Source organism: Typopeltis vanoorti, chromosome 20, assembly GCF_054136105.1.
Source record: "Typopeltis vanoorti isolate ZY-2024b chromosome 20, IOZ_Tvanoo_1.0, whole genome shotgun sequence".
Lineage (NCBI taxonomy): Eukaryota > Metazoa > Arthropoda > Arachnida > Uropygi > Thelyphonidae > Typopeltis > Typopeltis vanoorti.
In genome coordinates, this window is record NC_143568.1 from 31,843,418 (window position 1) to 31,871,416 (window position 27,999).

Below are 27,999 nucleotides of genomic sequence, written 5' to 3' on the forward strand. Positions count from 1 at the left end.
TTTAAGTCTATGGGAGACCGCTGTGCACGTCGTGATGCGTTAGCAGGCGCCTAGTCCTCGTCCGCAAGTGGAAGTGAGGGGGATGAAGCGGATGTTACATCACGCAGACGTCACACTGACACACCGATATGTAGAGAAGACTAGCTTTGCGCTACTGGAATAATGGCGCCCGCCGATTTTGAAATAGATATACCTTTACCAGAGGAACTGAACGTACGTAGGATATAAAGAAAACAGCTATAACACAAATCAGAAGCATTTTTGCAGGATGTCACCACATATAAAACCTATTAGTGAAGAACTTAAGAACTAACCTAACCTTAAGAACTAACCTAACCATGCAATGTGTCTTGCAATTTTCCAAAGGAGTCAAACACCATCCAAAGCAAGATAGGGAACCTCGGTAAACAAGCTGCGTGTGGTCGGCCGCATATTCGCACAAGCGACCGTATCGTAACCAGAGACATACGAAGACCATGGCCGCTATCCTACTTGCAGGCTGAGAGAGAGCCAAGCATCACAGTGAAGTCAACCTGATGTTACTTCCGTTTCATCCCCCTTCCGGTGACATCTCTTCCAGTAGTGAACGAAGACGAGGTACCCGCTCACGCATTAGTGTGTCCACTGCGGTCTCCCATAGGCTACCATGTTAAAGAACCAGCCGTTGGAAAGGAAGGCGTCCAATTTTTGTAATGGATTAATTCACAAACCTGAAACAAGCCGGAATTTTAGTAAGTTGCGCTATTCCCACTAAAAGGTAACAAATTACATAACATGCTAATTTCGGAATTTTATGTCGAGACATTCTTTTGCAAGTTTTGTCACCATATCTATTACAACAATTATTCAATTTAGTCAAGGAATCTTGCAGACTCATAGCAGATTTATTGATAAGTATAACATTGTCCGCATAAAGCAAAGACCTGACATTAACATCTCCAATTCTGATATCATGTTTAACACCACTTTCCTTCATAATGTGATCCATATAGATAATGAATAACAGAGGGGATAATGTCATTCCTTGTCTCACACCAGATTTAACATTAAACCATCTTCTTGTACTTCCATCAATTCTAACTGCTGACTTACAACTCAAATAAAGACTAGGTATTGCTTGATATAATGCCCCATTGACACCATATAACTGTAGCGTATTGAATAGCTTCTCTCTTAGCGCCTTATCATATGCCTTTTCCAGTTCTACAAAACTCAAATAGAGATCTTTGTTATATTCCCATGATTTCTCCATTATTTGTCGTAAGTGAAGATCTGATCCTGACAGCCTCTATTTGGCCTTAATCCAGCTTGTTCTTCACCAAGCTTTTCTTCTACAATTCTTCTCAACCGTTTCTCAAGTATACTTGCATATATCTTACCAGGAACACTCAGTAGGGAAATACCTCTGTAATTCTCACATTCAGTTTTATTTCCCTTTTTATATATGGGTACTATGAGAGCTCTACTCCTATCAGCAGGAATTCGTCCCTCTGTCCAGGCCTTCTGAACTATGCAGTGCAGCCACTGCAAGACATTTATACCACCATACTTCAGCATTTTTGGTAGAATATCATCTACTCCTGCTGCCTTTCCACATTTTAAGCCTTTGATGGCTTTTTCTACTTCAAGTATGGATATGTATTCCTGACTGTATGCCTGTTGAGTGTTTTTTACCTCTGTGCTATCAGTAGGGAAATTTTGATTGCTAAAAAAAAAGAAATTGCTAAATGAAACTGCTTGTTTCATTTAGCAATTTCTCGAAGTAATTGATCCATACTTCAAGGATATCTTTTTCTCCCATTTTCAAGTCACCTTTATCATCTCTTAACTCCTTTTACAGTACTCTTTTCTCTATTTCTAAGCTTTTTCAACAACCTCCAAAATATTTTGCCATCTTCTTGATATTTATTTTCTGTGTTCTTGCCAAAGTCCTCCCATGGCTTTTGTTTAGCTAGTTTTACACAGTGTTTAGCTTTCTTACATTTGTCTCTGTATTCTTTAAGAGCACAAGCTGATTTATTTGCCAGGAACTTTTGATATGCTTTCTTCTTTTCCTTCACTGCCTCTTTAACTTCCTGTGTCCACCATGGAGTTCTAATTTTCTATCTTTGCAGATAACTTCATCACATGCCTCTCTAGCTGAATCATTCAGGGCTTTCTTCAATGCCTGCCACTGAATCTCCAAGGTTTGATTCCTGTTCTCAAACACTTTCATTTTTCCTTCAATAATCTTTGTGTATTTTAGTCTACAGTTCACATCTGAGAGCTGCTCAACTTTAATTCGCTTTAAAACTTTCTTACATGTTATTCTTTTCAATACAAAATTCAATTTTATCTTGCTCAAGACTAAATAGTGATCACTTCCAATTTCAAATCCTCTGTACACTCTGGTGTCTTGCACCAGGGAGAAAACATCACTATCAACAATAACATAGTCAATGAGACTTTTCTTATTTCTTGACTCTTTCTCCATGTGAATTTGTGCACATTTTTATGTTGGAACATGGTGTTAGTAATAACCAGTCCATATCTAGAGCAGAAATCCAACAAATATTTGCCATTATTTTTAGCTTTGCTCTTTTCTCCAAATTTTCCCAAAATATTTTGGTATGTCTGACAATCATTTCCTACTCTGCTATTTAGATCCCCAACAAGGACCAACTTTTCCTTTTTCATTGTGTCAGATGCTTTCTCTAAATCCTCAAAAAATTCCTCCACTTTTACCTTTGTAGAACCTTCTGTGGGACCATAGGCACAAATAAGTCTCATTGTCCAGTTCCTCATTCTGATATTTGTCCGCATCACTCTACTTGAGACTGCCTGCCATTCAAAAAGATTAGCCTATTAGCTTATTTAGTGTTGAATACAATGGATACTCCTTTTCCTTGATTGTTATTGCCTGAATATAACATTTTGTATTTATTGCTCAGAAAGATCTCACCAGTTTTTGTCTTCTTTGTTTCAGTCACTCCTATTATGTCGATCTGGTACTTATCTAGTTCCTCATCTAGCTCCATTTCTTTGCCATTCAGGCTTTTTATGTTGATAGTGCCGAAACACAAAGCTTTAATTGTAAGTCTGGATCTTTGTTTAGTTACAAATAAATCTAAAGTAGAAAAATTTCTTTCATTTTGGGTTGGCATTGGTCTAATTGTTAGTAGCACATCTAGGAGAAATTTTAGGTTCATTATCAGGATATTTATTGCTTCATATAAATTCATTTCCCTTTTTAAAGTTGAAAAAACTTTGTTTGAATGAATTGGCTTTGATTTTGCTGGTAAAATGAATATCTCTCTCAATATCTCTGTTTTTACATCTGCTTTTATGGAAAATTATGATCTTGGAGAACCCAAGAACTTAATTTTCCATTTGTTCATATTATTTTCTGTTTCAAACATCTGCTGAAGTACAGTTTTCTTTGAAAATTCGTTCCATTATCTATTTTATGATCACATAATTTCATTTTTATTTGCCATAACTGGCCTGGTTGGCCGAGTAGTTAGCATATCTGCTCTCCAGCCAAGAGGCTGCGGGTTTGAATCCTGCTGTGGGCATGGATGTTTGTGATTGTCTTAAAAAAAAAAAAAAAAAATTAGTGGTCGTGGTCAGTGGTAGATGCCGTTGGTGTAGATCAGAGTTTCTGAAAGTGTGGTACTCGTACCCCAGGGAGTACGCGAAAGGTCGTTAGGAAGTACGTGGCAATTTTCGGCTATGCATAATTAAAGGAGTCATTATATTTTTCAACAAAGAGTGCAATTAGAGACAACTGGGATAAAGGCACTAACTAATGAATCACTTCCCCTCTCCAACAGAAACTGCTGTATAGATGCAAAACCATATGTTGCCGATGGAACATATGGTTTTGCTTGACACCAGCCCCCATCGTTAACGTGTTAAAACTAAAAAATATATAGTAAATGTGTTTCAGATATTATGGAATTCGGTTGAAGGGAATTAGCATTTCAACTCAACTGTTGAAATGCTAATTTGTCTTTGGTTTGTGCGATCTTTTGTTAATACCGCACCAATCATATGCAGTTCTTCACTGCTCTACGTATCTCAAGTCTTGTAAATTACTGGTAATTTTTGCTTGAAATAATGGGAAAGAAGATGACGCTATTTGGGTAGCTGACTTTGACGATGCACATAAAGAAACTGTTCTCGATGCCAAAAGTAGTGATAGTGAGTAGGAGCTTCTTGGTAAGTCGCACCATTTTCAGTTTTTTTCTGAAAACTTTAGTTTCCAAAAATTCCCGCACGTATCTCGCAACACCAATTTTTAACTTTAATTTTGGGAAAAAAAGTTTGTTTTATTCGAGTAAATACAGTATTTTTTTAGCTTTCAAATTCTTACGTATGGATCATTGGTTAAAGATTGGATTTATAAAACCCCCAAAAGAGAGCAATATAGCAAATACAAGTAGCTTTAAGCAACAAGAAAACGTTGATATTGCATCTGGATCAAATGAAATTGATAAGAGTGTGTCGTCTGACATCTCTAGAGAACCAAACTTTAAAAAAAAATCATATTTTTTGTTTACGTGAACATATAAATTCAAATAAAATAGATATTTAATTTTAATTATTATTTTAAATTAATTTATTAATTTTAATTAATTAATTAGGAGGTACTTGGTAATAATGAAAATTTAAGAAGGGGTACACAGATATCTGAAGTTTGAGAAACACTGGTGTAGATAATGAAAGTAGTTGTAGTTGGTGGATTGAGTGGTAGAGATGGAGAATGGTGGAGTAGGTGCCCTCCCTCCTTGAGTCTTTGGACTCCCTGGAGGTGTCATGTAATAATAATAATAATAATAATAATAACACAAAATCATTGATGTCATTAAAAAAAATAAGAGATACTAAGACTTTTTGTTTAAAAATTTGCTTTAGTTCATTCCAAAAGCTTCTTATTCACAACAAAATTTTGTTTTTTCAAATTACAAAAGAAGAATCTAAAAATTCCTTCACTTTTTAATAATAGATTTGTATTATAATTACTTAGTTTGTCAGCTGCAAGTCTTAGGTGTTTTTAAACAATTTATATTTTCACCAAGTTTTTAATACTCATCCTTCCATAATGGAGAGAGCTTTTCTTAAAATATTCAATCATACCTCCTGATGTATACCAAAGGGTTTTGTATTATCCAAAATGACATGTAACTCTATTTTTTCACTCTTTATTATTTCCTTTTGCAAAATAGAATTTCTTGTTGAAGAATATGTAAACAATTTAAAAAATTTTCAAATTTTCTTTATACTAGAAATTAAGAAACATCATCCCATAAATTGTCTTCTATATTATCAAAATCTAATTCATATTTTTTCATTATTATATTTAACATCGTTGTTGTTGTAACTCTTCCTTTTGCTACTATCATTGCTATTCCTGTCTTTCAATTTTTCGACATACAATTATCACAGCAAGATAAAGGTAGTAAGAACTGTTGAAAGACTGGCAATAATTTTTCAGATTTTTTCGTAACTGCAGCACCATCACTAGTATTTGCAATTACATCTCTTTCAAAACAAATCTTAAAGGATGCCAATCTTTCTTTAACTAAAGAATAGGCCTTTGCTGCAGAAAAGTACCATGAATTCTTATTAATTTATTATTATTATTATTATTTCCCAAGACCTCATGGAGTCAAAGACTCATTTGGTAACTGCAAGCCTCTTTTAGAGAAAGCTTTCTCTATTAAAATTGGTCTTTACAGTAGTAGTGGTAGAAATTCTATCTACTGGTGCAAATTTAGCAACTAATGCATCTACTTCTAGTGTGCACTGTATGATAAATAAAAACATTAATTTTTATTATTATTATTTTGAAGCATTTGCATTTGCACATCGTCTTCACTGCTTTTCTTTCTTTTCATGCCATTAATAGAATCCAGATGACAGTCCACTTTTTTGATGATGCTTTGCACCGCAATGTTTTGAAACACATTTGCCTTCCTCATCCATTTTATTCATTATTAGGAGTAACTGCAATAAAGTAAAATGAATATTTATTCAAAATAATAATTTAATATTTATAATTATTTTACTAACATTACTTGATTTCACACTGCATACATATAGCACACATAACGGGACTCAGATTATGGTGAACTTGGAGAATTTATTTTATTTCTTACTCAGCAAGAATGGGAAATTTCAGATCAAATATAAAAAAGTTAAATTTCTTGGGAAATGTTTCTACTATTCACAAAAATAATGAATTTTAAAATTATGAATTTTTCTAGAGATTTTCAAGAAGAAATTCTACTTCTTACTGTATTGATCCACCTAGAACTTGTTTTCTCTTACATTGTTTCTTGCACCATCCTGACAAAAACACTTCTTTTGCTAACTTTTTCTCATTCTTTTTAAGTGACCTTTTTAAGGTGGTATACCTTAGATGAACTCTGTTCACACATTCCTAAATGCTAAGTGTCAAATTCCTTCCTAATATCCCATTTTTCATTTGATTCTGTCATTGGTGTCTCAGAATAATCATACATATGGTATCCAGTGTTTTATTTTTACCTCAGCTATCAGATGCATAACATAAAATGGTTTAAACACTGTCTTGTATACGGCTAGTTTAGTGTTTTGACTAATTTCCCTCTTTATTCCATATCAATTTATTCAGTTGACTTCCTACTTACCAGTTTTCCTAATTCTGTTGTCTGTTTCTATATTTCATTTGCCATTTTCATTAAAAGTGTGCCTAAATAGCTGAATTGTTTTACTTATTCTATAGGTTCTCCATTTAGAGTGCAGTTAATGTTTTTACTACAATTTTCTATTCCTAATAAAGTGACCACTCTGTATAAATCCAGTGCCAAATCAGCAAGATTCAATACCTGAATTGAATAACTGTTATAATAAATTTGGTATGAAAATCAGGAATAAAAAAAACAGTGAAAACAGATTGGATGGTGGCATGTTGTTGTTGTTACTGCTCATTTCACTTCATCCCAGAGATACTCTATTGGGTTGAGGTTTAGGGACTGAGCTGGTCACTGAAGTAAAGTCGCTGTCATTTTCCCTGAACTACTTCAACATGCTACATGCTTTGTGGTATGATGTATTATCTTGCTGGAAGTACCCTTTGACAGTGGGTAAACTTCAGCCATGAATGGATGAACATGAATACTAAAGCAGTGATGTTATGATAGGCTGTAGTATTCAGGTGGAGTTCATCTGGTATCAGGGGACCTAACATGTTCCAAGAAAACATTCTCACACCATTACACCCATGCTTACAGACTGAGTTGTTGCTGCTTGGCAGGAAGGTGATTTGATTGGTTGTGGTCTTTCTGTTACATTTCACAATCCTTGCTATTTCAGTCATTGAGCTGTTTTCATCTGTACAACTGCCACATAACCAAATAGCTTTTCAAGTGATCTGGTTATTACACTACTCCTAGTATACCCTAAACATTGTTGTGCATGAGAAGCCCAGAAGAGTATATATTTGTGAGATATTGGCATCAGCACATCTGGTACCAACAATCATATGGCACTCAAAGCCACACCTTTTACCCAACCTGATGTATTAAACACACACACAAAAAAAAATAGAATTGTTGGATGCCTGATTTATGTAGTAAACTGCAGCCACGTGATATCTTTTAGGAACACTATTTTCCTAAATGGGAAAGTGTTCCTGATAAATGGCAACCCAGCATATTTAACAGTATAATGTCATCTCCATAAAGTAAAGAGCTGAATTGAATATCTCATATGGTTGAATATTCGATATCAATCTTAATGTCACTTTCCTTTAGAATGTGTCCATATAGATGATGAATACAGCTAGTTTAATGGTTTGACTAATTTCCCTTTTTATTCCATATAAATTTATTCTGTTGACTTCCTACTTACCAGTTTTCCTAATTCTGTTGTCTATTTCTATATTTCATTTGCCATTTTCACTAAAAGTGTGCCCAAATAGCTGAAATGTTTTTATTTATTCTATAGGTTTTCCATTTAGTATGCAGTTGATGTTTTCACTGCTATTTTCTGTTCCTAATAAAGTGGCCACTCTGTATAAATAACATGAACCTGATTTAACTTGAAACCATCATCCTGTACTTTTTTCGATTCTCACTGCTCACTTAGAGTTTATATATAGACTGTGTATTACTCCTTATAATTTCCCATTTATTCCTTATAATTATAGTATTTTGAACAGTTTTTCTTTTGGCATTTTGTCATATGCTAAGACTTAGACTTTGTCTAAGCTTTACAAAACTTAGAGATCCTTGTTATACTCCCATGATTTCTTAAGTGTTCATCTTAAAGTGATAATCTGATTCTGACAATCCTCTATTTGACTTGAATCCAACTTGTTTATCTGTATGTTTTCCTTCCACAGGGAGTACTTTCTCTATTCTAGTCACCTGGAATTTGACCATCTGACCTTGCATTCTGAATTATGTAGTTTAGCCGATTTAAACTTTGATATTTCCACATTGAGCATTTCTGATTTATTATCATCTACTCCTGCTGCCTTCCACATTTCAGGTTTTTGAATGCTTTTTCTACCTCAAGTATTGATACTTCATTGGAGTACAATACTTATACTCCTGTTTATATTCCTCTTGAATGTTTTCTATCACCATGCTGTCATTGTTTGTTTCATATAGGAATGCTTCAGAGTAATTAATCCAGACATTTAGAATATCTTCAGTTTTCATGCCATCTTGATCATCTGATTCCTTTTACAGTACTCTTCTCACTTTTTTTCAAAAGCCTCCAGAACATTTTGCAGCCTTCTTGATAGCTGGCCAAGTGGTTAGCGTATCCGCTCTCCAGCCAAAAGGCTGTGGGTTCGAATCCTGCCATGGGCATGGAGGTTTGTGATTGTGAAAATACTAGGGGCTGTGGAGTGGCTGCCCTCCCTCGATGAGTCTTTAAGCTCCCTGGAGGTGTCACATAATAATAATAATAATAAATTATTATTATTATCTTCTGTGTTCTAAAAAGAAGAAATAAAACTGAATGCAAGAATCAAATTACAGAGAAGTTTCCAAGGTAAGATTTATGCAAGCCTGCTTGAAAAGAAGTTGATAAAAATTGGAAGAGAAACTTGAAGAAATTCAAGTTGGGTTCAGGACAAATAGAGGTTGTCAAGATCAGACTTTCACTTTAAGACAAATACTTGAGAAATCTTGAGAACATAATAAGGATGTGTACTTAACACATTCGCTGCCAACTACAAGTATATTTGTAGTTGGTATATGAGCCTCACAAGCCAACTACGAATATACTCGTATGTTGATTACCGACCTCCTATGCCAAGCGTGAGTTAACCAGTAATATACGTTAATTTGGACCCTTGGCTTGTGAATAAAGCGGAGAGCACTTCTGGGGGCTTGGTAGAAGGAAAATAATTTCAGCAAAAGTATAGTATATTATAAGAGGTATTGTTGCGTAAACTGTGTATTTATTAATGCAAATAAAACAATTTTTTTGAAGTTTTTTCAACATATACATATATTTCTATACGATATATCATCATCTGAGTCATCGCTAGAGTCATCTGTAGGATTATAATCATCTTCGGAATTGGAACCAAATAATTCATTCCATTCATCATCGCTCATATTAGCTTAAGCTTCTAATTCTTCATCAGTAAGCTTTCTTTTACTGGCCATGGCATAATTGAAGGTTTTTATTTAGATAATTTTAAATAATTGTAAGACTAGATCGCAATAAACCTTACTGCACTGAATGCTGAAAGTCACTGACTCTGAACTCAAGTTACACAGTCGTCAGCGCATGTAAGACATAGGTGGGGGTTTGATTACTTGTAGTTGGCATATGAAACAAAATTCTATCTGATAAGCCAGCTACAAGATAACTCGTACTGACCTTGTAGAAGTGTTTGCTGTCATGCTGAGGAGCATGACAGCAAACGTGTTAAGTTATGCAGATTGGGAAAAGGCATATGACAAGATGGCCAGAGAAAATCTTTTCAAAACCCTGCAGTTGTATCTGGGATAAATGGAACATTATACGAGCAATACATAGTTTATATGTAGGTTGTCAGTCAGCAGTTAGAATTGAAGGAAATACAGGAAGATGGTTTGATGTAAAATCAGGTGTAAGACAAGGATGCACATTATGTCCACTCTTATTCATCATATATATTGATTACATTATGAAACAAAGTGACATTAAACCTGATATCAAACTTAGCTCTTTGCTTTATGCAGGTGTACTCCTAAACACATCCAGTACATCTCCAAAATTCTCTAACTGAATTGCATAACAGCTGTAACAAATTTGACTTGAAAATCAGCAATAAAAAGACCAAAACTATGAAAATAGGCAGGGAGAACCAAAAAAAAAAAAATTAAAAGGTAAAATATTTCTGCTATTTAGTTTTTAGTGAAGATGGGAAATTAAATTTGGAAATAGACAACAGAATAAATAAAGTTGGTATGGTGGGGAGCCAGTTGAATAAATTTATGTAGAATAAGAGAGAAATTAGCCAAAACACGAAAGTAGCAGTGTACAAGACAGTGTTCAAACCAATTTTAAGTTATGGATCTGAGAGTTGGGTTAGAAATAAAGCTCTTGATCAAAGACTAGAGACAACTGATATGAGAGTTCTGAGAAAAATTAGAGGAGTGAACAAATGGAATCACTGGCAAAATTATATTAAAAATAAAGATATTAGAAATGAACTTGACATTGTTAGCAAGAATTTGCAAGTAGGGCTAATTTAAGGTGGTATGGTCACTTAAATAGAATGGATGAGGGGAAGGTTAGCAAAACAAGTGTTTGATGCAAGATGGTAGGACTCTTTCCTGCCCATAGGAAGACCAAGGTCTAGGTGCCTTACAAGAATGAAATGTTAAATATGAATTGGAATGCTGACAATTAATAGACTAATTTGGAGGAAATTGTTGAAAGAAGATTAATAATAAAGTAAACGTAATCATGTAGTGTTGTCATAGTAGCCTGAACACCCCTTGAGGGTAGATATCAGGAAATTGATGATGATGATCTTACCATAGTCTTTATATGACTTTTGTCTAGCTAATTTTATTACATTGCTTTTCTTTCTTACATTTTTTCTTTGTATTTTCAGAGTGCATGTTGACTTACTTGCTAGAAATTTTCAAAATACTTTCTTCTTTTCTTTTACTTTAAATTGCTTAGTCTTTTATGGAGTTCTGATTTTTCTATTCTTGCAGACAATCTCACCCACATGTCTGGCTGGCTGAATCAGTCAGTGTTTTCTTCAGGGTCTGCCACCAAATCATTAAGAATTGATTTTTAATTTCAAACTTTCATTTTTTTTTTTTTTCTTGAATAACATTTGTGCATTTGTTTACTATTCATTTCTGAAAGCGGCTCAACTGTGATTCTTTTTAAAACTTTCTTATGAATATAATAGTCACTTTTGTCGTATTCAAAATTAAATCGTAATCACTTCCTATTTCAAATCCTCAGTATAGTTTTGTGTTCAGCATGAAGATATTACTAACAACAATATCATAAGCAATAACACTTATTTTCTTGTGTCTTCTCTCCTTGTAAATTTGTGCACATCTTTATGTTGAAGAACTTGTTAGTGATGACTAATCTATATCCTGAACAGAAATCCAGTGAGTACTTTATTGCTTATTATTAGCTTTACTCTTTTCTCCAAATTTTTCCTGTAATTTTCCCAAATGATTACCAGACATTTTTATATGTCTTTGTATGTTTTTATTATATATTAAAATATATAATATTATAATATTATATATTATATTATAACATATGTTTGTTATTTAGAAGAATCTCACCTGTTTTTGTCTTCTGCTTTGGTTTGGTAATGCTTATTATGTTGATCTGGTACTTATCCATTTCTTCTTCTTTTGGTTCCACTTCTTTTCTGTTCTGTTGATGATTCTTATAATATTGATGATACCGATCTTGAATTCCGATGATGGTGATTTGAAGTTTGTGAATTTGTTCCAGTAGGTGACTTCACTATTTGCTTTGATCCCCTTATGAAAACAGTGGGGGTCCATAATTTTATTTTGGTTTAGGCCAATAAGAACACAATTTTATTGGCTATATCCCAAATTGCCAGCCAATTCTCATTTGTTTATTGGCCAGGTTCTTGAGACTACCTACTAACAGGATGCACCATGAGAAGGATTGGACATGAGGTCAGAAATCTCACGCTTATTCATTTGATTTTCCACATTTCTTTAAAGGCTATGTGGAGGTCTCCTCCCAGTTATCTTTGCCCTTTAAGATATGTAAGCCTTTTAAATAGCCTGAAGTGTTTTTGCATAGTTTTTATCTTCTATATTCTTACAAAAATCTTCCTGTACCTTTGTTTAGCTACTTAGGTGGTCCAGTGCCTATAGGTTATTTACCAAGTTTCCTGTTAACTTTTAGACATAGTTACCTTTCTTACATTTTTCTCTCAGGGCATCTGCTGACTTACTTCCTGAGTACTTTCACTAAGCTTTCTTCTTTCCAGAATTGCCTCTTTATCTTCTTGAGACTACCATAAAGAACAGAGCTTCTTTCTATCCTTGCTGACAACTTCATCACATACCTCCCTATCTGAATCAGTCAGTATATTCTTCAGAATCTGCCAAGGAATCTTCAAGTTTTTATTTTATTTTATATTTTTTTTAGGTTTAGGTAAATTTTTTTCTTGAGTAATACTGGTATATTTGAGTCTGCAGCTTATCTCTGAAAACTGTTCAGCTTTGATTCTTTTTTAAAATTTTTGTGCATATTTTTAATATGATATTCATTTTTTTCCTGATCAAAACAAAATAGACATTTTTGTTGGAACGTGATATTAAATGATGTTAACACGTTCACTGCCATGCTCCTCGGGCATAGTTTGTTCCCACACGCCAAGCGCTTTTGCGTCTTCAAGGTCACTATGAGTAATCTCGTAGCCAGCTTATCAGACAGAATTTTGTTTCATATGCCAACTACGAGTAATCTCATATCACCCCCACCCATATATTACATGTGCTGACGAATGTGTTTATTGCGTGTAGTCTCTAAAAACCTGCAGTTTTGCCATGACCAGTAAAAGAAAACTTACCGATAAAGAATTAGAAGTTTACGCTAATATGAGCGATGATGAATATAATGAATTTATCATCACAAATGGAAGGATAAGAGGGAAGTTCTTTCCATTTCAAATATGCACAAATTTTAAATGGTTGAAGCAAAAAATCGGAATGGTAAAATTCATTTAAAACCAAATATCATTAGAGACTATAATTTGGGTATGTCAGGCATCGATATTTCTGATCAAATGCTTTCTTACTATTCCCCCCCTCCCCCTTACGAAAGACAGTTAGATGGCCAAATTAATTGGCAATACGCATTCTTGATATATACATTCAAAATGCGCATAAATTTTATAATATAATTACTGGAAACGTAATGACTGCGTTAAAATTTAGAGATCAATTTATCTCAGTTTTTGTTGGAATGGATAAGCTTATAGCATCACAGATTATCAGCAGTATTTGGGATCTTCATTATTTGGAAATTTTACCACCTACAGAAAAAAATATTCGCTGACAAAGCCACGCCGAGTATGTACACACAACAAACAACGATGCGAAACACGTTATTATTGTCCTGTTTGCCAGGAAAACCACCATTGGGCGTGGAAAATTAGTTTAAAGTGAATCATTCGTAATTTGAATAAATTGGTTTTTATTTTATTGATTTCATTTTATTATTTTTATTGATTTTTATTAGTTTTAAATTAATTTACAAATTACGTGTTATACTACGGATTAGCTCATGCTTGGCATAGGAGGTTGGTAATCAACATACGAGTATATTCGTAGTTGGCTTATGAGACACATACATAATATACTATATTTTAGTTGAAATTATTTCCCTTCTATCAAACCCCCAGACATGCTCTCCACTTTTTTCAGAATCCAAGGGTCCAAATTAAGGTAATTATACTAAGGGTTAACTCGTGTTTGGCATAGGAGGTCAGTAAATCGACATACAAGTATACTCGTAGTTGGCTTGTGAAGCTCATATACGAACTATGAGTATACTCGTAGTTGGCAGCGAACGTGTTAATAATAATTATGCCTGTCCTGAAACCTAAATCTATCAGTACTATAGCTACTCCTTTCTTTCTTTCTACTGTCTCAAAAGAAAAAAGTCCATAAATTATTGAAAAAGTGACTTCTTGGTCCAGAGAAATCATCACCAAAATAAAACCCATTCATGTTAAACCACCTTGTATTTATGGGATACCTAAACCCCCACAAATCTAATATTCTCCTATGCCCTTAATAACATAGACAACAATTAGCTAAGTCACCTGCCCCCCCCCCCCCTTTACTGGCATCTTCTCTACTTTTATAAAAAAAAAATCTATCAATTTCAAATCACTAGTTAAAAATCAGATCTTTAAAATTATAGACATAACAATTAATTTCTATGTCACATCTTTATTTATTAACATACCACTAATAGACACTCTAGAATTAATAAAATCTAAATTTCCCCTCGTTATATTTGAATTATTCAAATTTACTATGCATGCAGGTTACTTTACAGCAAAGGAAAAATCTACAAACAGGCTAATCGTACTGGGTTCCCAGTACGATTAGCCTGTTTTTTACATGGAATACTTTGAAAACAAAGTACAACTACATAGAAATCATTAGTGTGGTTATGTTGATGATTTGATGATGTGTTTGCCATGGACAAAGACACCTTGGATTCTTTTATTTCCTACTTAAACAGTCAACACCCCAAAATTCACTTCAAAGTGTTCAGATGGTTCACCATCTTTTTCCATTTATAGAAAACCGACACACACAAGAAGATATCTATATAAACAATCCCATCATCAACAGCCCAGCAGTGTGGTATTCTTAAAACACTTATACACAGGGCTATGGCTGTATGTTCCAATGATGCAGCTCTTTCCACTTAACTTAAATATCTTCACCATACTTTCCTGGCCAATGGCTACAGCTCCTACAAAATAGATAAAATACTACATGGCCCTCTTACTTCCCCATCTTCAAACACACAAGAACAGAACACCATTATTCTTATTCCTTATGCCTGAGGTATACATCTAAAAAGATAGCCAAAGTATTAATAACATTCAAACTGCATGTTAAATTAGAACTCTTGTTCTTCTAAGGATAAACTCCATCCCCTGACATATCCTGGAGTGTATGTGGTTCCATGTAACTGTGACTTGGCCTACTATGGATAGATAGACAGGAAGATCTGAGAACATAAAAAATACATTTGCTATCATTATTAGGGGTGTCCAAAACATGGTCTGGAATGGCAGAGCATGTTTTGGACATCCCTTCATACAGGATTAGATGGAAGAAAACAAACGTGCTTTATATAAGTCATTACAGGTCAGAAAAATTATTTTTAAAGTCAGATATGGCTATGAAGCATTCTCCTAACCTGAACATGTATGGTTGCATTCATTTGCCAAAAATTTGGGAACCTGTTATCTTAAGATCAACTTCTGCATATCTGTAATATTTCTTTTTTTACAACCGTAGAGGGAGCCAATTTAGGACTTTAGATCTCTTGTCCATTACAGTTTGAATTGTTTCACCTACTCATTGTCGTGTGTTTTAACTGTAACATAATATGCTCTGAACATGCTGGTTTGAAATCCAACAAAATATAAGCCAGTTAATAAACATCTTTTTTTATAATTTAGTTGATTTCATTTTGTAATACCATTAAAATGTTATTGATAATTTTGAATTAGCACAGATTGAATGGCTATATAGTCCCCCCCCCCCTTTATTTTCTTCTCTTATACACACACACAATTTTCAGTGACATTTTAATATCAATAATAGCAATGCATAGTAAAATTAGGGAATGCATTGGAATCTGTATTTCACATATAATGTTAAATCTTCGAAAAAAATTTTTTGTCAGGGTCGCTGTAGGTAAGATATATTTTATATATCTGTAGAAGGATTAACCTGTCTGATTCTAATTAATAATGAAAGACCTAAAATTTTTATTCAGTCAAGCAGGCAGACTGATGTTTGCACTATGAAATGTCCATAATTAATAAATGTTCTGTGGCTTTCTCTGAGAACTTAAGCATCAATGGCTGTGATATCGCTTAGAAGACAATTTTTGAAAAAAAGCAAATTTCATATTTTTTTAAGAATTCCAATGAACTGACAGATTGATACCAACTAAAATAACTGCAGATTTAAGTAAAATTTCACTGGAAATAACTTGCATAAGAATCTTTATTTTTATCAAATATTTCATTTATCTGTCACTATCATATGATATTATCAATGTTAGATAAAAATATAGCTCTTATGTAAGTTATTGCCAGACTATGAATGTCAAACTAGACATTAGGCACTAGACATAAATTCACTAAAATTTATATAGCTCATATCATAGTGGATTGAGAATTAATGGTAGGAAAGCCAGTCCTCTGATAATCTTTTACTAGGTGTAATACAAATTTAAACTACTTTTTTAAATTATTTTTAGATATGATAACATGGCAGATCTGTATGCAGTCACAAACACATTACAATGCCTGGAGAAAGCCTACATCAAAGATTGTGTAACTCCAAAAGAGTAAGTCTTCATTTGTCATTTTTCTATAGTTTATAGGCTAGTTTGTATTGGGAATGATTCTTAGGAAAATGCTGCATTTATTTGAGAATACAGAAATCCCTAACTCTATCCAGTTTCGAATTAATGTAGTTAAGAAATTGATATGACAGTTTATTTATTATGGGTTAAAATTCACTTAAAACGTTCCATCCATGCTGGTCCAGATGAAACTTTTCAAACTGTCCTTGACTTTGAGGCAAGAAGTAGCTTTATCATATTGCTAAATACATACAGAGACAGTATGTGTACCATATGTAGCAACAGTTAGTGCAACTAGAGAGACAGCTGGAATTAAAAATGCCTCCCATCTCACAGACACTATACTGTATACACACAAGCAAAACAAAGTTTTATTGTAGTGCCAGACAAAGCATATAATTAGATGCATTGTTCTAATATCCTGTTTCAAATTTTCAGTTGCAGAAAATGCATAACACCTGTTTATAATGCATTCATTGGGTTTAGAAACCAAACAGTTTATGTATAGCAAATTTTCAAAAGTAGATAAAAGATTTATATAACTTGAAATAATAATTGCATTTGAGATTTTTTGTATCAAATATCATTAAGACAGTTCATAAATAATAAGTTTCCAAATAAAATTTAACCAAAAACATTTATACTAGCATGTTGTATACTGTATATTGAAAACATAAAAATTGATCTTTCCCACATGGAAGGAATGTAACATACTGTCAAACGAATTCACTTAGTTCACTGTGAACTAATTCAGTGTTTTTGCCAAGAGGTGCTTTATAAGTTCAAAAGCATGTGTTGACTGCCCTTATATAAACATTTTTATATTAAAAAATTATCCATCATCATTGACTTTGGGCAACCAGAATAGTGAAATAGCAAATGCCAATGAAAAATAAACAAAAGTTATCACTTTAGAACAAAACTAGAATTAATTAAAGATAGGGGAGAAAAAAAGCAAATTTGCACTTGATTTTGGATTACATGAGGCAACAGTGCAAACTCTTGGATAAACCAAGAATATAATTTCTTGGCATCTTTAATTTATATTATAGCCAAGTGAAAAAAAAAATTGACTTGTTTGTATGTTTACTAGATGACTGTATATAATGCTGTAAATAATATTTTATTGATTAAATTATTTAGTTTGATATCCTCCTCCGTATACATATATTAGGCCATAGTGGCCTGTTATATTCTTATTAGGCATGGCCTATTATGATTCAAAACCGTTACTGCCTCGAGGATAAGGTGGTTAGCCTATGCCTCCTGATATATCTTATGTCTGTAAATATGTGTATTCACGAGGCCGGTTTGCCCTTCTGGGGACAAAAATCCCTAGTTTCTTCTGGAAAAAAACCCCATGCCTCTGTATGAGACCACCTAAATCACCTTTAGTCAAAAGAGACCAGATAAAGGTTCCTCGTATCTTGGATGGAAATCGAACCCAGGTCTTTCCGATCAAAGTGCTTCGTCTATACCGACTGAACTATGGAGGCTTTATTTAGTTTAATATACTTGGAGTAATTTCTGACTTAACTTAAAATAATTAAGATAAGGTTTCTTTGTATTGAGTTGAACACATGAGTCTGAGATCAGTAATAACATTTCCTAAGGGCAAACTTCTTAGTGTTTTGGCATTTAAAAAGATAAATATCAAGATAATTATCATCTTTACAGGATACTTTGTAACCAAGTGGAAAAATTTCCTACAACTATCTCTGATCTAGCGTATTTTAATATGGTGTGATACGCCTTTTTACTATTTGTATATGGGGAGAAAAATATGACTTTTTCATTGATTTTAACCTTAGTATCTTTCTGGTCCAGTTCCCAATGATGAAATCTCAATGAAGGTCAAAAGTGGTCTGGATAGTTATCACTCCCATAATGTTTTTGTATTATAGTATACTGATGTAATTGACATGAAGTCAGCGGCCTTTGCATACAAGTGGACTAGTCATGAGTGGAATTTAATAAAACATTCACAACATTATCACCATCTCTTCACAATTTGACGTCAAACTCAGAATCAGTTTATCAAAAAAAGATTCCTTTTCATTTTTACCCTGTAAAATTGATTGCAGAATACATACAATTAACAGCTATATACTGGCTTTGTGGCCTTAATTGCCTTGATTAGTATCTTCAGTTCTCAGTTTTTTCCTCCTCGTTCATTCACATTGGAACAGCCTCCTTTCAAGTATTTCCTAAAAAGTATAATCTGCAGTTCTTCAAATAGAAGACCTGATTATACCTTTTAGATTATTCTTTCTTTTGGACTTGCATATTTTCATACATCCACAGTATATAGCTGTACAGGTATCGCTTGATTAACCCAGCAAAATTAATTGCAACAATCCCTTTATATGTGGCAAGAGTTTTAATTAATGTGCCTTTAAATTTACCACGCAAACACGTGTAAGCCTCGAGGCTTACAAGTGTAAGCCTGGCCAAGAGAAAGATAGTCGTGAGCATGATGATGTAATCCTCCCATTAAGCATTAAGAGTGGGTGAGTTACAAGCTCCAGTTGTTCTGCTGTATTTACAAATTATGTCTTTGTAAATTTTTTCAGAATCAAAAGAGAATTCCAATTAACGCCTATAATATCACATCCAAAACTCTAAACCTCTTTTCAAGACTTAAAGAGACTAAATATAAAGAAAACAATTCAAAATTCACAGCTAGCAAAGGCGGACTTGAAAATTTTAAATCTAAAAAATGCTAGACTAAAGAATGTGAAAATAACAGGTGAAGTTGCAAGTGCCAATGAAGATGATGCATCTACATTTCCTGCTGAGCTGCAGAAAATTATCGAAGAAAATTATTAAGATTACTGCCAAATTATCAATGTAGATGAAACTGGCATCTATTGGAAAAAGTGCTATCTAGAACTTTTATATCACAGCCTGGCTATAAAGTATCAAAAGATCACTTAACTGTTATATTTGGAGTAAATGCTAATGGAGATTTTAAATTGAAACCACTGTTTGTCTATCGAACTCAGAACCCAAGGGCTTTAAAAGGATGTAACAAGGACTCTTTACCTGTAATTTGGTGGGCGAATCCGAAGGCTTGGGTTACCTAAAGCCTATTCAAAGCTTAATTTAAGTCTTATTTTTGTCTGGCAGTTGAAGCTTATTGCAAGGTGAAATAACTTGGCTTTCAAAGCTCTTTTGCTTTTAGATAATGCACCTGGTCATCCAAATTCTCTTAATGATCTGTGTGAGAATGTGAAAGTTTTGTTTTGCCCATGGACATAGACGTCATTGCAACTTTCAAAGCTTATTTTCTTAAGACATTCTCAAAGGCTGTAGAAACAACAATGGGAGAAAATGCGATTATGCACCAAGAATTTTGGAAAAATTAACATTAAACATGCAATTGAAAACATTCATAACTCGTGGGAGCAAGTATCTTCTAGCTGCATGAGAGGTTGTTTGGAAAAGCCTTTTGTCAGAATGTATTAATGACTTAGGTGGTTTTCAAAATCCTGTGAACAACATGGTTGAAGAAATCATTGCAACTGGTGAAGACCTTGGTTTTGATGGTGTTGATGCAGAAGATGTTAAAGAATTATTAGATTTAAATTCAAAAGATTTCAGTGACAACAATTTTCTTGAAATTGAACAAGAACGTGCATATGAAGACAATGAACAAATGAAATGTGAAGATGTGGTTTCAAAGGAGATAACAATCAAAGAACTGAATGGAATATTTCGTAGTTTAGAATTGCTTAAGCAGCAAGTGATGGATTATGGATCCAGATGTTAATCAAAGAGTGCTTGTTTGCCGAGGCCTAGAGAGTCATTTTGTTTGTTATCATAGAATTTATGCCAATAAGAAAAAAACTAAAACTGTTCAAATGACTCTTGATAACTTTTTTTGATAAAAACAAATTGCAGTAACTAATGTAGGTACAAGCATTTATTAAACATTTATTTTGCATTCATTTTTTTTTTATCTTTACTAAAAGAGTACCATATAAAATGAATTATTAATACAGTAATCGAACATAGACGAAGTGTAATTTTTACCATTGATTATTATATTTGATTAATGCGATTTTGATATATGCGGTAATATCGGCGGATTAATAAATTGCATTAATCAAGTGATACCTGTACTATAATAAGCGGAACAACATATTTGAATCACCTTTTTTTTTCTTTTTTTTTTAAAGGCAACAGTACCAATTCAAATAAAAAGTTTATTTTTAATTAAATAATTAAAATATTTTTTTATCTGTGAAACTCAGTTGTAAGCAGATTAGATTAAGCTGTATTTTATACTCCAAACATTCATATGGATATTCTCTATTCTGTAAAATTAGGAAGTTTGTTTATTAACAGTTCTGCAAAATCCTTTAAGCAAATCACAATTACTTTTAAGAAAACAATGTGTGATGATTATTTAAAATCCATTTAAACAAAGCTTCTCTAATATCATTGATAAATTTTGACATTGCAGTTTTGAGCACCATATAATTGAATGAAGTTAAATGTCTTCCTTCAGCTGCATTGTTCGTTTTATAATTTTATTTAGCACATCATCATAAATTGTGCATTGCATATTTAGACCCCATCAATGGGATCTAATTTTTTTAAATTAATAATTATTTAAAATATTTTTCTTTAATCTACACAACTTATTACAATCATTCCTTTGAACCTCTAATAGTGTAATATCATATGCTTCAGCTGCAACTGAGATACAAGCTAATATACATATGATTTATGACTAATTATAAATTATATTGAATAAATTCTATATAATTTTTGTTACATATGTATCCATGAAACTTACTTTAACATTTATTCTCTTTTTATACAATAGAATACTATTGAAAAGCAACAATACTGACTTTGGAAGATAAAAAGCATGAAGTTTCTAAACTGGCATTAATATTTTATGCCAGTTTAGAAACTAGTTTAGAAACCATACTTAAGGTGTGACAGGGAAATAGTCCATATACCTGAATTCTTCAGTAGCTTTATTCTTTGTTGTGATTTATAGATGCGTTTTTTTTTTTTTTTTTAGCTATTACAAGTGAATTAGTTGTACAAGTGGTCACATTTTTACATTTTTTTCCTCCTTAGCTTTGGTTCAAAAAAAAAACATGTTAATCTTTCCATGAGTTTTAAATATCATTGAATTCATGTTTTCTAGTTGCTATAAATATTACCTCTATTCGCTGCTAGAAAAAGAAGTGAAATGTAGATGTTAAGTAAATTCTTGATTGTTATGATATATTGGATTTCAAGTTATATCTTGTTATGAACATAAAATTTGGCAATTTTGCTTTCAAACATATAAATTATAGTTTTCTGCAGAAATTTACATAGATTTGCGTGTTTTCAATAACATAATTTCTGATTGCATAAATATAAATTTCAATAGAGTCATATATTTTTGACTTGGATCTAGTGAAAAACAAAAGTGTATTTTGTTTTTCAAAATACAGATAGGGCATTAAGAGAGAATATGTTGCACTTCTTGAGTTCATTTACCCAAAAAATCATAAAATCATTGATGTAATTAAAATATGATTGGATGAGGATGATGTAAGTACTGATGAAGGTTGAGAATGTGGTGCTTCCCATGAAGATAGTTGATTGCTTGCCTTTATATATATATATATATATATATATATATATATATATATATATACAGGATGTTCGGGATAAATTTGACATATTTATAATTAATTATATTTTTCCGTAAGTTACATGTATTAACACACACTTCTCTTCATTTAAAAGTTTGGACCCTTCTTCATTCATATACAAGATGTCAGAAAGGATGGATAGCTGGAACCCACCTGAATCATGGAAGAGAATAACTTGTATCATGATGATTCGTGCCCGCCATCAAAATAAGGATATTACGACTGCTGCCCAATGCTCCCTGAATACAGTAAAAACAATCAGGCATGAACTAGAGACTTGCAATGGTGACTACGAGGATGTAGCAAGAAGAAAGATCCCTAGCAGACGATCTGATTGCGTTCGTACAGCAGAATTCCTCGCAAATCTGCAGGAACAGGTGTTGAAGAACCCTGGCATTGGAATTCGGGCTTTGTTCGTGGAGTTGCTAACTGTAGTCAAGCCCTGGATAACAAGGGTAGCCAATGGTAGGCCGTATGTATGGCAGCAGGATTCGGCCCCTTGCCACACCTCTGGGAAAAGTCAAAAATGGTTGTCTGAAAATTTCTACGACTTCACCAGTCCAAATGTTTGGCCTCCAAACTCCCCAGACCTTAACCCCATGGATTATTTTGTATGGGGCGCAGTTGAAAAAGACACCAATCGCACTTCCAGTAATACAAAAGCCCAGTTAATGGATAAAATTAAAACAGTTTTTGCGGCCCTTCCCAGGGAGACTGTAGCATCAGCTTGTTCGAGGTTCCGAAGCAGAATTGAAGCTGTGATCGATGCTAATGGTGGTTATTTTGAGTAAATCTTGTTGATAGTATTGTAATTAACTCTGCCTGTAATGTTTTTTTGTCAATTCATTAAATTTAATAGATACAAAGAAGATTTTCTTTTGCCTTACGAAACTGTCAAATTTATCCCGAACACCCTGTATATATATATCATCATCATCAAATTCCTCACATGTACCCTCAAGAGGTGTACAGGATATGATACTACTACATGAAAAATTTACATCATTATTAACTTCCAATTTACAATTTTCCTCCAAATCAGTCTATTACCTGTCAAGACTCCAACATTATCAGATCTTATATTTCTATTGGCTAAGGCACATTGTACCGTATCAATCCACCTATATCTTGGTCTTCCTCTGGGTCGTTTTCCTGCCAATCTGGCAGAGAACACTTGTTTTGCTAATCTTTCCTCACCCATTCTGTTTAAGTGACCATATCACCTGAGATTAGCTCTGCAAACTCATTCCTGTATGCTGACAATGTCAAGTTTTTACCTAATATCCTCATTTTTAATATGATATTGCCATTGATGCCATCTGTTCATGCCTCCAATCTTTCTCAGGACTCTCATATCTGCGGTCTCTAGTCTTTGGTCAAGTGTTTTACTTCTGACCAAGCTCTCAGATCCATAAGTTAAAACTGGTTTGAACACTGTCTTGTATACAGCTAATTTAGTGTTCCGACTAATTTCTCTCTTATTCCATATGAATTTATTCAATTGACTTCCTACCATACCAGCTTTGTTGATTCTGTTGTCTATTTCCATATTTAATTTACCATCTTCACTAAAAATTGTACCTAAGTAGCTGAAATGTTTTACTTGTTCCACAGGTTCCCCGTTCACAACACAGTTGACATTTTCAACAATTCTACCTATTTTCATTGCCTTTGTCTTTTTATTGCTGACCTTCATACCATATCTATTACAACAGTTATTCAATTTAGTCAGAGAATTTTGCAGACTTGTAGCGGATTTATTTAGAAATATAACATTGTCCGCATAAAGCAAAGAGCTGACATTAACATCTCCAATTCTGATATCATGTTTAATACCACTTTCCTTCATAATGTGATCCATATAAATAATGAATAACAGAGGGGATAATGTACATCCTTGTCTCACACCAAATTTAACATTAAACCATCTTCCTGTATTTCCTTCAATTCTATCTGCTGACTTGCAACTCAAATAAAGACTGAGTATTGTTTGATATAATGCCCCATTGACACCATATAACTGTAGCATATTGAATAACTTCTCTCTTGGCACCTTGTCATATGCCTTTTCCAGAATGACAAAACTTAAATACAGATCTTTGTTAAATTCCCATCCTTTCTCAACTATTTGTCATAAAGTGAAGATCTGATCCTGACAGCCTCTATTTGGCCTAAATCCAGCTTGTTCTTCACCAAGCTTTTCTTCCACAATTCTTCTCAACCGTTTCTCAAGTATACTTGCATAGATCTTGCCACTAACACTCAGTAGGGAAATACCTCTGTAATTCTCACATTCAGTTTCATTTCCCTTTTTATATATGGGTACTATTAGAGCTCTACTCCAATCATCGGGAATTTGTCCCTCTGTCCAGGCTTTCTGAACTATGCAGTGCAGCCACTGTAAGACTTTTATACCACCATACTTATACCACCTTTTATGGTATAAGTATAGTGGTATACACAGACTTTTATACCACCATTTCTGGGCAAATATCATCTACTCCTGCTGCCTTTCCATATTTCAAGCCCTTGATGGCTTTTTCTACTTCAAGTATGGATATGTATTCCTGACTGTATGCCTGTTGAGTGTTTTTTATCACTGTGCTATCACTGCTTGTTTCATTTAGCAATGTTTTGAAGTAATTACTCCATACTTCAAGGATATCTTTTTCTCCCATTTTCATGTCATCTTTATCATCTCTAACTCCTTTTACAACACTCTTTCTTCCATTTCTAAGCTTCTTCAACAACCTCTAGAATATCTTTCCACCTTCTTGATATTTATTTTCTATGTTCTTGCCAAAGTCCTCCCATGACTTTTGTTTAGATAGTTATTTACACAGTATATATATATGTGTGTGTGTGTGTGTGTGTGTGTGTGTGTGTGTGTGTGTGTGTGTGTGTGTATTCCATGCATACGTGAGAGGTAAAAGACCTATAAGCACATTGGTGCTGTGTGCAGTGCAAATATGAGGACTGAGAAGTTTGTTGATATTTTTTGAAGAGCTGTAGTTGTCATTGTAGTTGTTTGGGAATATTTCATGAGGAAGGCTGTTCCAGAGGACTGTGTTTATAGTTGCACAATGAGCCACCATGTGAGGCTCACTATTGAACTGAAAAAAAAATTTGATTAACCACTGCATATGTTGTAATGGATTTAGAGGAATATATATTTATTTTATACTGTATTTATAATCCTCTGTATATTTATGCCACAAAAGTGTTATCTTAAGAAAAGAGGTTTTATCTTCCCTATCAATTTTGGTATTATCAAAAGTAATACCCAAAGAGTGCATTTTTAGGAGAAATAATACAGGATTGAGTTATTTAAGCATTAAACAAGATTATTACAACCAACTTTATTGAAGAATTCTCCCTATCCCCACCCCCAAAGTCCTGCTAGCTGTTGCATCATGGTGTGTGTGGGGGGGGTTTGATGGAATGGATACAAAGTATGTCAGGAGTATACTCCTGGTAGGACCACCCTAGGCGTGGAGGTCATTCCACTCAGCCCATCTAAATGCTAAGTGAAAAAAAAATAGCAAGAGGCAGCAGTCATGTTATTAGTTAAAAAATGGTTGCAAAACTGCAGTGCATAAAACAAGAGGACTGTTGCACTGTTTTCTCCACACATATAACTATGGTGAGGAAACTCCACCCATGCCCCTGAGTTCACGTTGTCATTTCAGTGGGACAATGGTGCTAAGAATCCCTAGGCAATACAATGAATGTACATAATGAGAAGAAAAACGATAAATTATCTAGAGAGAGAGAAAGTATATCAGGAGTGTAAAGAAATCTGAATGTGGAGTGGAACTTGGAATGTGAGAACAATGTTGGAAATTAGAAGAACCAAAAGAACAAGTAAGAAAAAAGATGTAGAAATTGTGGGAGTTAATGAAACCAAATAAAAGGGTAGTGGTGATTACTGGAGTGGAAGAGATAAAGAACAAAATGGTGTGGATTTTTTTTTACTTTCTTTCCCTAATCTTATCACCTGAATGGCAGAATACTGATGACAACCTTAATGGCACTCCTAGTGAATCTTGCCATCATTCAAGGTATGCATGCCAACAACTAATTCAGAAGATCATGAGATAGAAGAGGTGAACAACTAGAGGAACTAATAACATTAGTTAAAGATAATTTAATTATAATGGTGACTTTAATGCAATAGTTGGAGAGAACAGTGAAAGTGAAGAAACTTGATGATTTGGACTAGATAGGAAGAATGGAAGATGATAAAGATTGTTAATTTCTATAAACCATATGGCCTTTATAGTTGGTAACATGCTTTATTGAAGTACCAAAACAAAGATACCACAAATGGGAATTACCAGATGTCGCACAATACCAGATTGATTACATGCTAGTCAAGAAGAGATATAGAAACCAATTCAAGTGCTACAGTTACCCAGGAGTTGAAATTAGAGAGTGACTACTCATTTGTTGTTATTGCAAAGTGTAAAATAAAACATAATAAAATACACAGATTTAAGGTGAAAATGTAATATTGAATTATTGAAGACCTTAGATATAAAAAAATGATTTAAAAAAAAAATGCAGACTGCATGTTTGAGATGAACAATGAAAAATAATGGGACAGTCATCAAGAAAATAACTAAAAGATCAGGAGGCAGAATATTAGGATTTACATAATTACAACTGTGCGAGCCTTGGATTACAAATGAGATTCTTAATTTAATAGAAGAACAAAATAAAGCTAGGGAAAATAAGACTGTAGAAAGCAATGAGCAATATTAAAGACTAAGGAACAAGATTAAGGAAGATTGCAAAGGAGAACTGGATAACATGTAAAGAAATTGAACATAACTTAAAAAAAAGGAGGAGCTGACAAAACATATTGAATAACTGTTGTTGCACACTTGCAATCCCAAAACAAAAAGTAAGGTGTACAAGATATAAAAGGAAAATTTATTCTTAATGAATAAACAGAAATAAGATACTCTATGGGGAGGGAGGGGGTGAGGAACATGGTTTTGTCAAGGGTAGGTCGAGCCTCAATAACTTGCTCACATTTTATAATACAGTGGCAGCTGAGTTGGATAAAGGTAATGGGTTTACAGTGATACTGCTGAACTTTGCAAAAGCTTTGGACAAGATACTGCATGGAATTCTAATCAGTAAATTGCACCACATGGGGGATGGATATAAAGTTAGTGAAGTGGATAAGAGTTAAGGGAAAGATATCAGAGAGTAGCTTATTCAGGAGGAGTCTAGTAGAAGGCCTATGACTAGTGGCTTGCCACAGGGCTCTGTTCTTTGGCCACTGCTATTTAATTTGTACATCAGCAATATAGGAAAGGATGTTGAAAGTTTTTCCACTTGAATTATTTCCAATTATAAAATAAGGTGCCAAGAAATTATATACCTGGTTTCATCCTTCATCCAAGTGTAAGCAAACAAAATTTGCGCATGAAGTAACTTCATGACAGGACAACTTGTACATGGAGGCTAATGACTTCACATCAGTTGCCTTGGTATCCCATAATGCAAAGCACATATCCTTACAGACATGTATAATGCTATGCATTATTAGAAAGGCCACTACCCAGACCTTGGCAATTTGATTCAGTTACTAGAATCAAACCTGTAAAGTCTTTTTCTGTTATCCAGTATCATGGATGGCAGAAAATAAGCCGAATAACCTCATGGATGGTACCATGAGGTTATTCAGCTTATTTCT

The 27,999-nt window shown here is 33.6% G+C and overlaps 1 protein-coding gene across 1 annotated transcript in view; it reads left to right on the forward strand.

Annotated features, from left to right (window-relative positions):
* The window catches only part of Vps28 (vacuolar protein sorting 28), a 114,388-nt gene that overhangs the window by 13,798 nt on the left and 72,591 nt on the right, over positions 1–27,999 (forward strand). The window contains exon 3 of the mRNA XM_090410731.1: positions 16,519–16,608. Coding sequence (XP_090266857.1) covers positions 16,519–16,608 — 90 coding nt within the window. The remainder of the gene's footprint in view (positions 1–16,518; positions 16,609–27,999) is intronic.